At 43.3% G+C, this 12116-nt stretch overlaps 1 protein-coding gene across 1 annotated transcript in view; it reads right to left on the reverse strand.

The window, feature by feature from the left end:
- The window catches only part of LOC142786478 (uncharacterized), a 113978-nt gene that overhangs the window by 42928 nt on the left and 58934 nt on the right, over positions 1–12116 (reverse strand). Inside the window, exons 4-5 of the mRNA XM_075884185.1 lie at positions 11532–11632; positions 9088–9357 (exon numbers count right to left, since the gene is read on the reverse strand). Coding sequence (XP_075740300.1) covers positions 9088–9357; positions 11532–11632 — 371 coding nt within the window. The remainder of the gene's footprint in view (positions 1–9087; positions 9358–11531; positions 11633–12116) is intronic.

The following is a 12116-nucleotide window of genomic DNA, read 5'->3' on the forward strand; positions in this document are numbered from 1 at the left end:
CTGATATTGTTATGAGAGACGCCTCAGAGGGGGAAGGGGCTCTAGAAAGTTTGCTCATTTTGTGTTCTTTAGCGTGTTATGACATCGCACAGTACACCTCTACTGATTTGCCCACATATAAAGGCGACCGCCGCAGCCAAATCGAACCCTCGACCTTCGGGACAACAGCCGAGCACCCTATAGCCATTGACCCACTGAGGCGTACATATCGCTTATCTTAAAAATAACTGTTTGCTGCGGTAACGCAACAAGCTTCCTGTCAGACCACGTAGGCTTATCATCGTCGCAGATTGTCAAGAAGCCTGTATGGTCTGACAAGACGCTTGCGACATTACTGAAGAAAGACGGTGGTGTTAGCTGTCACTGCGGTGAAACCAACCATGCTCTGTGACAGGTGGCGATGGTGCCACTTTTACGTTGAAGACAAATCTGCACCGCCGATTGTACCTCATGGAAATGAATCCATGAGGGCGCGAGCAATATACTATGGCAAGTACAACTCTTTCACTTGTCACTGCCTTCAACTGGCACAGCTCTAAGCAGCCTATATATATGCCAGTCTCTAAGCCAAAGCCACCTGTTACCGAGTTGGATTGTAACTAGAACCTTGTAATCCCCCTCTACCAACTTTACCAAGGAAGTTCTCAATAAATATATCTTAAGTTGTCATCTCCTTCAATGAAAATGTCTTCGCTTGTTTTCAACCATTTATATCTCGCAGTCGAAGGTACTATATCCAAAGGCGCCAGAAACAGCACCGATTACGTGAGATACTGGTGTTAAGAAGCATTGACACCATGAACAAAAAAAGCTTATTCTATATAGTGGCTTTTCTGCGTGAACTGAATATGTTTTTCTGACAACCCCTGTAAACTAATAGCTTAACTTTGCGCGTTTTATCGCAGATGAACTTTGGTTTTCCTGTTGTGTTTTTTTCGTTAACTCTACTTTTCCATCATTAATACTCCAACCGCCTTTTGCATACCTCTATTGCGGACATTTTTACCTTTTGTGCCCTCTCCCATAAACCCTGGTCTTCATGTAAACTAGCTCCTAAACACTCACTTGTGATGCATATTTTTAAATGAGAACGTGTTGTATTGTTCCTCCATATTTCTTACATTAAGTAACAAATGTGTGTCCTTTACCGAATGTTACTTTTTAATTACACGTTCTAAGATAACCCGAACTCGTTTCCAACAGCAATGCGGTCACGTTTGAATTATAAAATTTTTCCCTTCTCATGTATTATGTGCACTTCCGATAAAACTCAGAGGCAGCTTTTCTTGTTTGTGAGTTTGTGTGCCATACCCGTTAACCAACAAATATTCTCCTCTTTTCTGCAAATGCCTGTTTCTCCAGTTTTGTGCTCGGATGTGGCTAATAAAATACAAACTTTCTGCGAGATCTGAGCTAGAACAGCGCAGTGGTAAGCTTGAAAGCAAATATGAAGAATAATAAAATATTGAGGTCGCTTTTACGTTTATTAAACATTTTCATTACGCAAAAAAACCATGTGCTCAACTATACCGAATAGGACAAGACAGCTATAAATCTTGAAATTGTATCCAGGCTAAATTCGCAATCACCGTTGTACAAAATTCAGTTCTAACCTGGCCAACACATTTTTAGTTCGCTGGAAGAAATTTAGATAACTGTATATTGTTTTAACCGAATTTTGATGCTGGATCACTCATTTGTTAATCGTGTATACAATACCTGCATTTTCAGCCTATGTGAAGTGTGCTGGAAAGTATGGGCTCAGCTAGTGCACCTTATTTGACAATATGGAACCAGTTCGTTAAAAGCTGTCGAGTACTGCTCCCACTACATAGTTGCAAAAGCATCACCTATATCAGTGGGGCTTTGTTTTATAGCAGCTACATACACGATGTCAGCTCCATTACGTTGTTTAGGAGGTTTCCATGAAAGGGACAGCAAGTAGGCGCATTGATGTCATTTCTGAAAAGCAACAGTATGTACAGCAGCGCTAATCAAGAGGGTCCTGCTGTTTATGCTGGGCTGAGTGCTGGCCCCTTGCGAGTGCACCGACTTGAAACAGCTTTCGACATCACTATAAAACGAACCCCGGAATCTGAAGTCCTTCCCAAAAGCAAAAACAAAGTATAAAGTCGAAAACGTTTTTTGCTCCAAATAGAACTGCAAAGCAAACTTTGTCAAACGTTACAGATTGCTTCTGAAATCTGACATTCTGCACATACTATGTTTAACTTTAAACTGCAAGGTAAATAAAGAAACCCTTATCACACACCACCATTTATTCATGTCAGCGGTTTAGTTGGAACCATTGGGGGGGAAGTACAAATCCGACTTAGGAAATGTATAATAAAGCAAACAACTTCACTAGCACAGGCCATTGGTTGCTCACGCCAAAAATTGCTCAGTGCTGTCACGTTGATTTGAAGGTATTCTAGAGCAAGATCACAACGACAAGGGCGACGAGTCGCCTGGTGCTATGACGACTTCTAAGCTACACATAGTGGCCCAAAAGTCCTATTTTAAGACGGTTTGAATAAACATCCCGATCTGACGCAATGACAATGCTACTTCTAAAAGTGAAGCATTTCTTAGCAAACTTCGGCAACTTTGAGCATATCTATCTATCTATCTATCTATCCATGTATTCATCTATCTATCCATGTATCCATCTATCTATCCATGTATCCATCTATCTATCCATGAATCCATCTATCTATCCATGTATCCATCTATCTATCCATGTATCCATCTATCTATCCACGTATCAATCTATCTATCTTTCTATCTATCTATCTATCCACGTATCCATCTATCTATCTTTCTATCTATCTATCTATCCACGTATCCATCTATCTATCTATCTATCTATCTATCCATTTATCTATCTATCTATCTATCTATCTATCTATCTATCTATCTATCTATCTATCTATCTATCTATCTATCTATCTATCTATCTATATAGCCGTCTATGACTTTTAGCTCTCCTGGCCGTTTCGTTAATAGTATGGATACCGATATTGGCATGGTATACCATGACTGTATGACGAGCATAAGTGGCAAGTCATAACATGAAAATCGTGACATGTGTGTCATTAATGTCACGATTTGCATTTCATGGTCTTGCTGGTCTTGCATTGGTTTCGTTCACAAGACATATTGCAAACTGGTATAGTATGACATGACTGCATGGCGAGCATAAGTGACAGACCCTAACGTGGAAAACTTTACATGCGTGTCATGTGAAACATGACTACATGCTACGCTCATAGTGCGCTCACGGTGGTTTCGCTAGTTTCACATATACCAAATTTGGTGTTACGTGACGTCAATGAATGACGAAAGTATATGACTGGTGCAAACATTATAATCTTCACACACGTTACAAGTAAGAACATGACAACATACCACGCTCATGATGCACTTGCGGTCATTTCGCTAGCTTCACATATACCAAATTTACTACTACGGGACATGAATAGATGAATGCACATGAGTGGTGAAAATAATAATCATGAGATTCGTGTCATGTAAAGACATTACTACATGCTACACTCATAGCGCTCTCGTGGCCGTTCCGCTAGCTCTCCGTTTACCGAATTTGGTATCACGTTATTCGAATAGACGACAAAGGTGAACGACACTTCCAAACATGATAATCATGACATGGAAGTGATGTACGGCATAATTTACGTCCACCTCGTAATATTGTGCTGATTTTAAAGGGACATATCAACCTTCCTTATTTGTGCTTCTCATGTCAATGATTGCCTGCTGTATGACTTTTTTTTCATTTCGAAGCGTAGTATTTACCTTATTCTGAAGAAGAGTTATAATGTAAAAAAACAAAATGGTTTGCCATGACAATTAAGATGCATTTTATATGTATATATATATATATATATATATGTATATATATATATATATATATATATGAGATCTAACAGACAGTAATGCCAAGGAATGTACAAGGGAAGTTATTAGAACCAATGGAATGTAAATAAGAAGACAGAAAAGTGGATGAAAAATAACCAGCCGTGAGCAGGAATCGAACCTACGACTTTCGAATTACGCGTTCGATGCTCTAACCACTGAGCTACCACAGCGGCTTTCCCTCCATCCCCTTTTGTTGGGTTTATATGTGAATTTAGAAGTAGGAGTGACAGTCAGTGCCATCTATAAGCCAAACGACGAGTGTGAAAACACTCTTATGCGCATGTTTGGCGTCACGTAGCACGTGAACTTATTATGAGCGGGCAGCTGATTAATTGTCCCTCTTATACAACCTAAACACACCAAGTCTGCCAGTACGAGACCCTCGTTCAATGAAATAAGGGAAAGAAGTGCATACCTAAGGGCTCGTTTTTCGTGTTTTAACACAATATTAATGAGATCTAACAGACAGTAATGCTAAGGAATGTACAAGGGAAGTTATTAGAACCAATGGAATGTAAATAAGAAGACAGAAAAGTGGATGAAAAAGTGGTTGTATAAGAGGGAGAATTAATCAGCTGCCCGCTCATAATAAGTTCACGTGCTACGTGACGCCAAACATGCGCATAAGAGTGTTTTCACACTCGTCGTTTGGCTTATAGATGGCACTGACTGTCACTCCTACTTCTAAATTCACATATAAACCCAACAAAAGGGGATGGAGGGAAAGCCGCTGTGGTAGCTCAGTGGTTAGAGCATCGAACGCGTTATTCGAAAGTCGTAGGTTCGATTCCTGCTCACGGCTGGTTATTTTTCATCCACTTTTCTGTCTTCTTATTTACATTCCATTGGTTCTAATAACTTCCCTTGTACATTCCTTGGCATTACTGTCTGTTAGATCTCATTAATATTGTGTTAAAACACGAAAAACGAGCCCTTAGGTATGCACTTCTTTCCCTTATTTCATTGAACGAGGGTCTCGTACTGGCAGACTTGGTGTATTTAGGTTGTATAAGAGGGACAATTAATCAGCTGCCCGCTCATAATAAGTTCACGTGCTACGTGACGCCAAACATGCGCATAAGAGTGTTTTCACACTCGTCGTTTGGCTTATAGATGGCACTGACTGTCACTCCTACTTCTAAATTCACATATAAACCCAACAAAAGGGGATGGAGGGAAAGCCGCTGTGGTAGCTCAGTGGTTAGAGCATCGAACGCGTTATTCGAAAGTCGTAGGTTCGATTCCTGCTCACGGCTGGTTATTTTTCATCCACTTTTCTGTCTTCTTATATACATTCCATTGGTTCTAATAACTTCCCTTGTACATTCCTTGGCATTACTGTCTGTTAGATCTCATTAATATTGTGTTAAAACACGAAAAACGAGCCCTTAGGTATGCACTTCTTTCCCTTATTTCATTGAACGAGGGTCTCGTACTGGCAGACTTGGTGTGTTTAGGTTGTATAAGAGGGACAATTAATCAGCTGCCCGCTCATAATAAGTTCACGTGCTACGTGACGCCAAACATGCGCATAAGAGTGTTTTCACACTCGTCGTTTGGCTTATAGATGGCACTGACTGTCACTCCTACTTCTAAATTCACATATAAACCCAACAAAAGGGGATGGAGGGAAAGCCGCTGTGGTAGCTCAGTGGTTAGAGCATCGAACGCGTTATTCGAAAGTCGAAGGTTCGATTCCTGCTCACGGCTAGTTATTTTTCATCCACTTTTCTGTCTTCTTATTTACATTCCATTGGTTCTAATAACTTCCCTTGTACATTCCTTGGCATTACTGTCTGTTAGATCTCATTAATATTGTGTTAAAACACGAAAAACGAGCCCTTAGGTATGCACTTCTTTCCCTATATATATATATGTGTGACGCTATTATGACTGGGTGACGTGGCCTGGCTCATACGCCATGTTTATTCTACCCTCCACTTCTTCCTTCTCGGCTTCTACCAATCATTGCTTCATACGTCACACGATTCCCCCTCCCCCCGAAAGAAGGCATGGATTACTAACAAGAAAAAGTAAACAAGGCAAGGTTGAGAAGTCACAAACGTCAAAATGCACAATTGGTTTCATGTCCCAGTGGTGTTCCGTAAACTGCAAAACTTCAGAAATGAGTGCGGCCGTCCGGTAAATGGCGGAGTTCTGGTGGGCGAGGTTGGCTGTGGCGTTCTGGAGATGGTAACCGCGTCTTGCAAAACTGCACTGACCATGACATGACTTGAGCAGCTGGGAGGAACGAACAAGGTTCTAAGTCCTTGGAGCACTTGAAGGTCGAATGTCGTGGGCGCCGAATCCTCTGTCGTACGCACTGTATTTTGTGTCGCGGATGAGACAGAATTAGTGCTTGCAGCCTGCGTGTACAAGAACTGAAGTTCAAGGAATTATGTCTATGTTCGTGCGTTGTACAAATTATAACGTTCAGTCTCTTTCGTAGTTCTCTGTGGCGTTGGCTCCATTGTCGTAAATTAATGGGATGGTGTCTGAATCTTTGCATGGTAGAACTGGTAACTTCTTGTCTTGTTCGGTGTTTCCTTAGGTTTCGGAGCTGTAATCTTAGGCGCAGTCTTGATATTTTGCTCCAAATGCGTTTCTGGCGCCAATCCTTTATGCGAAGTTGCCTCGATTTTTGAATTTGTTTTAAGAGGTTTGCTTTGCGTCGTCGTGCTTGTTGGTGTGTCCGTTGGAGTGTCTGCGATTCACGGACTTGCTTTTGCTGGCGTTGCTGACGTTGCTGTGGACCATATCGCGGTGGAAGCCCTTCTTGAACATCGCGCTGGTTTTCATGACAACCTGATGGGGTCTCCAGTCGGCAGCTGGTAGTCTTTGAGCAGTTGTCATGCAATGCAGGCAATGAAGATGATGCTTCAGAGTTGACAGAAAGTTCTTCAGAAGCTTTTTCTGCACTGTTCACTACGAGAGGCTCTTGCGCATGGCAGCGTCTGACGTTCGATGTGCCTAACTCTTCGGTGTTGCTTCGACTGTCTAGTGTGTATGCACAGGGCGGTGATGCATGAACCCGTGCGGAAGGAGCATGGCTCAACTGTGTATTTTCTCGGTCTGTAAACTCGTCTATCGTGAACATGATGTCCTTATGAGGCAAACGGTGAGCGTCAGGAGCGCTTGAAGAACCGCGTGATGGAAAACCGCGTGGTGGACCACGTATGCGAGACGAAGAATTACGAGCATCAGGTCGGTGGGCAATGTCTCGCGTCGTAGGCTGGAGTGAGGACTTTCGAAATGCCAGCTTTTGTGCAGAAGGGAGGCGTGCTTGATGGTTAGGTTTTTCCCAAAACGCGCATGGTCTTCTGAAAGTAAACTCATGTGCCACTTCGTCTTGAGGCACTTGTCGATTCGCACTGGACTTTCGAATGCTTGAGGACTGCTTAGGAAATTGACGATAGTGTGCAGTTGTCTCTAGATGGTTGGCAATGAGGAAGTCTTGGTCATAGTCATTAAAACGGGTAATCATCTCCTCTTTGATTTTTCGCCAGGACTCGTCGTTCTCGAATATGTGAATAAGGTAAAATTTAAATGCCTCACCGGTGACGTAGTCGCTGAAGTTCGTAACCATCTCCCGTTCCGACCAAGATGCAGCGGTAGCGTGGAACTCGAACAGGTCGAACCAGTCCTGTACAGGTCCATCGTCCGCTGCTCCGGAGTACTTGGGGATGGGAAGGTCGTCTGATGATGCTGTCATGATGCTTGGTGGTCTTGGTGGTCCGCGTTCGGTCACTGCGTCTCGCTGAGGTCTTCGATGATGATGGCCGGGCGATGAAGTGGTTGCGAGGTCTTCAGCCTGTCGACTTGTGACGCTATGAAGAATGGGTGACGTGGCCTGGCTCATACGCCATGTTTATTCTACCCTCCACTTCTTCCTTCTCGGCTTCTACCAATCATTGCTTCATACGTCACATATATATATATATATATATATATATATATATATATATATATATATATATATATAAATATATATTGTGACGGAGCGAGGTCTTGGCTTACAGGACAGCGTCCACCGAGAGTCGGCAGCCGAACAAGATGTCTGAGTTGCCTCTCGTGCAAGCGCCTAACGCACAGGCGTCTTCTTCATCTTCGCTAAGTGCCACGCTTGCTCCTGTCGATGATGCACCGTAACATCACTCCCCTGCGGCGGAAGCGCCGTCACGGCGCTTAGTACGGCGGCGACGAACGAGGAGGGTGATACGGTTTCAGTCTGGAAACGTGTACAACGTGTGTCTGGAGTGAGGTGGTCGAAAAGGCATTGTTTAGGGGTGCGATCTCGTAGCTCACGTCACTAAGTTGTCGTAACACTTTGTAGGGGCCATGGTAGTGTGATTATAACTAAGTGTTAACTACACTATGTGAAGTGAAGCGGCCGACCGCCGCATAACAGAACTTTATACAAGCGCATTGTGGTAAAAAAACTTCGACCATTTCCCTGAAGAAAAAACCCTGATGGGATGCGCAGTAGCCGCGTTGCGCGTGGGTGGCGACACAGGTTGAATGGCGCTAACGAGGGCGCTGCGGTGAGCGCTGGAAGATTTGTTTGAATCAATGGCTAGCGTAGGTCTTGTAGGTGACACACAAACATATTTCAACGCATACGTTAGGAGCGCGTCAGGTTTATTGCGTGTGAACCGACGAGTCGGCGGTGTAGGGAGCGGTGGTTGCGGCAGGTGTTGCAGGCGAACGGACGAGGTGGCAGCTCCGGGTGCCGCGACGAGCGCGCGGCAGGTGAAGGAGAGAGTGACGTCAGAGCACACTGCGAGGACAGCGTGACGTCAATGCGCATCAGCGGCGTGACCTATTTGGGACCGCGCCAACACCTGCGGCGCGCCGCGTGTTCTTACGGAGGAACAGCGTTACACAGGCTAGTCACAGAGCTGCTTCGCATCCAAAAGATTACGCTTGCAACGCGCTGCCGCACTCCATAGCTACTGGCCCCCATGATCCCTAATGAAACTCTGAGTGGCACGATCGTTGTACATAATGCCCCAACAAACGTGATTTCACAGCACCTCGAATGTGTATGCCTGCAAGCAACCAAAATGGTGGAAGTTTCTATAGTTTACTGACACGTCGGCGGTGCCATTCTAGTGCGTTATAACTAGACGCAATAGTAGCCCTGTCTCGTACCTTTTTCGGCATCTGTGGTGACCTCGCGGTCCTCGCTGAAGAGCACGTCGAGGTTCAGGGGGACTAGCTCCTCCTCCGTGAGAACGCTGAGTTGTTCGTGGCAACATTCGGTCAGATGCTCAATGGCCATCTGTGCCTCCAGGTCTGGCTCCTCGGGTATCGTCGGCATGTACAGGAAAAAAGGTGACAGTTCTGTTTCGGGTATTTCCGTCAGATACTTTTGGAACGGTGACTGCCCTTCATCGTCCTCCAAACAACTGATGTCTGCCACTGCGGTCGAAGGCACGGCACTCAAATCACTCGCATGACAAAATATAGATTATAGCAAACACTGGCGTGACCGTGGGGGGAGGGGTGGGGATTCGTGCAACCGCGCCCTTCTCTGAAAATTTTTCATTTTGCATGCGTATATATACGCGCAATATATGGAAACTCGTGCGCGCATATATATAAAGCGTGGTTAAACTTCTACTCACCTTGCACCCCTGAAAAAAAATTCTGGGTACGATACTGATGGCAAGTGGGAAGGGCAAATGATAAACGGCGAAAAAACGTGCAAATGTAACGAAAGCACATGTCATTCTTCGCCTATGAGTGATTGCTTTGTTCATCGCGGTCTGTGAGGTTAACAAATGTATGTATACGGTAACAGACAGTACAACATTCCTGCCATCGCATGTGTATATTATCTTGTTCACGGCACACATTTTGAACGATGTCGTTCAAAATAAGCGCATCCACCTACGCGCATTGCTTCATTCCCTATATTAGGGCCAGCCAGTATGGCGATAAGTCATAAATATATTTTTGGGTAGCTGTATCTCTGTATTGAGAGATACATATTGAGAGAAACCTCAGAGATATTTGCAAAATGTATTCGTATCTCTGTCGTAGAATACGTTGATGTACTGATCATATCGGGATATTGTGCAGGACTTGCGTATATCGTTGTTTTTTTTGTCGAAATCATCTAAGATGTTTCTGTGAGGCAACGGAAGAATTTCATGCTACGTCAAGCAAAGGCACGCTTTTGTCGCCGACAAAGTGGAAGACGTCGAAGGGTACAGCACCCGACATTTCGACGGCAGCATCGCGGAGGCAGGTGCCGCACGCCTATATTTTTCGGTGGCAAGTCATTTCGCAAGTCTCCTGTTCAGGCCGTACTAGCGTTGTCCAAACGACACCCTATTTGAGAATCTGATGTTGCTCGAATGGAGCTAATGGAACGATAATATCCGCAATACAGATGTTGTACCTAGAATAAATGTATACTTTTTTGTTGAGTTAATGTTCATTAAGGATTCGAGAGATATGGTTCACTAACAAGTTTCAATGCAATGAAACATTTTTCCCGATATTATCCTGCACCTAACGAATTTCTTTGCAGAGCATCAGTATCCCCGAAATGAAACCAGCATTGTGGTACTTGCATTTTTTTCTGTATTCTGGAATAATTTTCGTTGTCTTTTTTTCAAAAGAATTACGGAAATATCCCGTAATGTCAACGACAAATGCATCTCAATGTGTTTTTTTATATCTGTACACATAATTTGATACCTCTATTCCGGGATACATGGTATTTCTGCATGACCAACACTGCCCTCTATGACCTTTTCGCAGTAAACAGAGTGCATAGGAAGAAAGAACACTCTATACTGCAGGGCAGTAACTGGGCTACTTCAGACTACATCAGAATATCGCTTCACATGAATACAAGTCACATGTTCAACCCATTTCACGACCTTCAATCAATCATGCTTACCTCGACTCGTTAAGAGCGCAATCAAAAATTCTTTATATGTGTTAGTGTTCACGTGCATATATCTGTAAAAGATGCTCTTAGGGCTTTTTGGGCGCTGAATAATGGCTATATTCTTTTCATATAAAACAAAATATGATGAAAAACATCACTTGTGACGTCGTAGTAAAACCAGAATTTGAACTCTAAGGACAGCTGCTGCACAAGTACCGCTATTTCGCCAGTGTTCGTGGCTGGCACCTGTCACACTCAGCCAATAGACCATGCCGGGCCACCTCGCGATTCTCACTATCTTGCCAGCATCAGTGCAGGGGCCTCACGTATCACACAAATCATACAGTAAGACATGCATGATGTTTCTGATCAGATGTGGCGATTATCCCGCATGTCACGGAAGCCATTAAATTTCATTTACTTCGCTCTTTAGGATATGGAAACCTGCCATCAGACAGCGCAGCTTGACAGTGCAGCATATATATATATATATATATATATATATATATATATATATATATATATATATATATATATATATATATATATATATATATATATATATATATATATTAATATATATATACGTATAATAAAGAACAACGGTATTTACCTGTCACTATCCGCGTTTTTAATAGGCAAGTCTCACACGAAAGAGCTTATAAGAACCGCGCAGAACGTACTGACATACCCAGAGGATCTGTCGTGATCTTGAGCACTGGTGAGAGTCTTGGAATGGGCATGTCATCGCCTGGTTGGAAGTCACACTGGTTGTCTGTGAGACTCTCCTTGCTGGGAGGAAGCATGTCAGAACACAAACATCTGTTCACTGTCAAGCGCCTATTCGTGATTATATGAGCCCGCTAGCAGTTATCTCTAAATAATGAGTGAAATTAAGTATAGTGTGATGAAAGCCGCGCCCTCATGATTTAGAGCTTATAACACACTGACAAGGTGCAAACACTTTTTCTTTGGCGCAGCCATGGTGAATCTCTACATACTGTGCAATTTTAGATTCGAACCTGTTTAATTATCCAGCTCCTTAATTAGCATATAAATGATAAACAGGTCACTACACAGCCTCGCAGTATAGTGGGCAGTGTATGCAGGGACTTCTTTTTTTTCACGAGAAACTTTTTTATAGTGTGAATTAAAGCATTTATTTGTCTCCCACGTTTCACACGAGTGTTTATCACTTGCACATAACGTAATACCATCCTGTCTTCTACCAGTTCACGTTTCCAAGTACATGTGCTACCTTTACTATTCACCTCCC

The sequence above is a fragment of the Rhipicephalus microplus genome, unplaced genomic scaffold (assembly GCF_043290135.1).
Source record: "Rhipicephalus microplus isolate Deutch F79 unplaced genomic scaffold, USDA_Rmic scaffold_24, whole genome shotgun sequence".
In the NCBI taxonomy this organism is placed as follows: domain Eukaryota; kingdom Metazoa; phylum Arthropoda; class Arachnida; order Ixodida; family Ixodidae; genus Rhipicephalus; species Rhipicephalus microplus.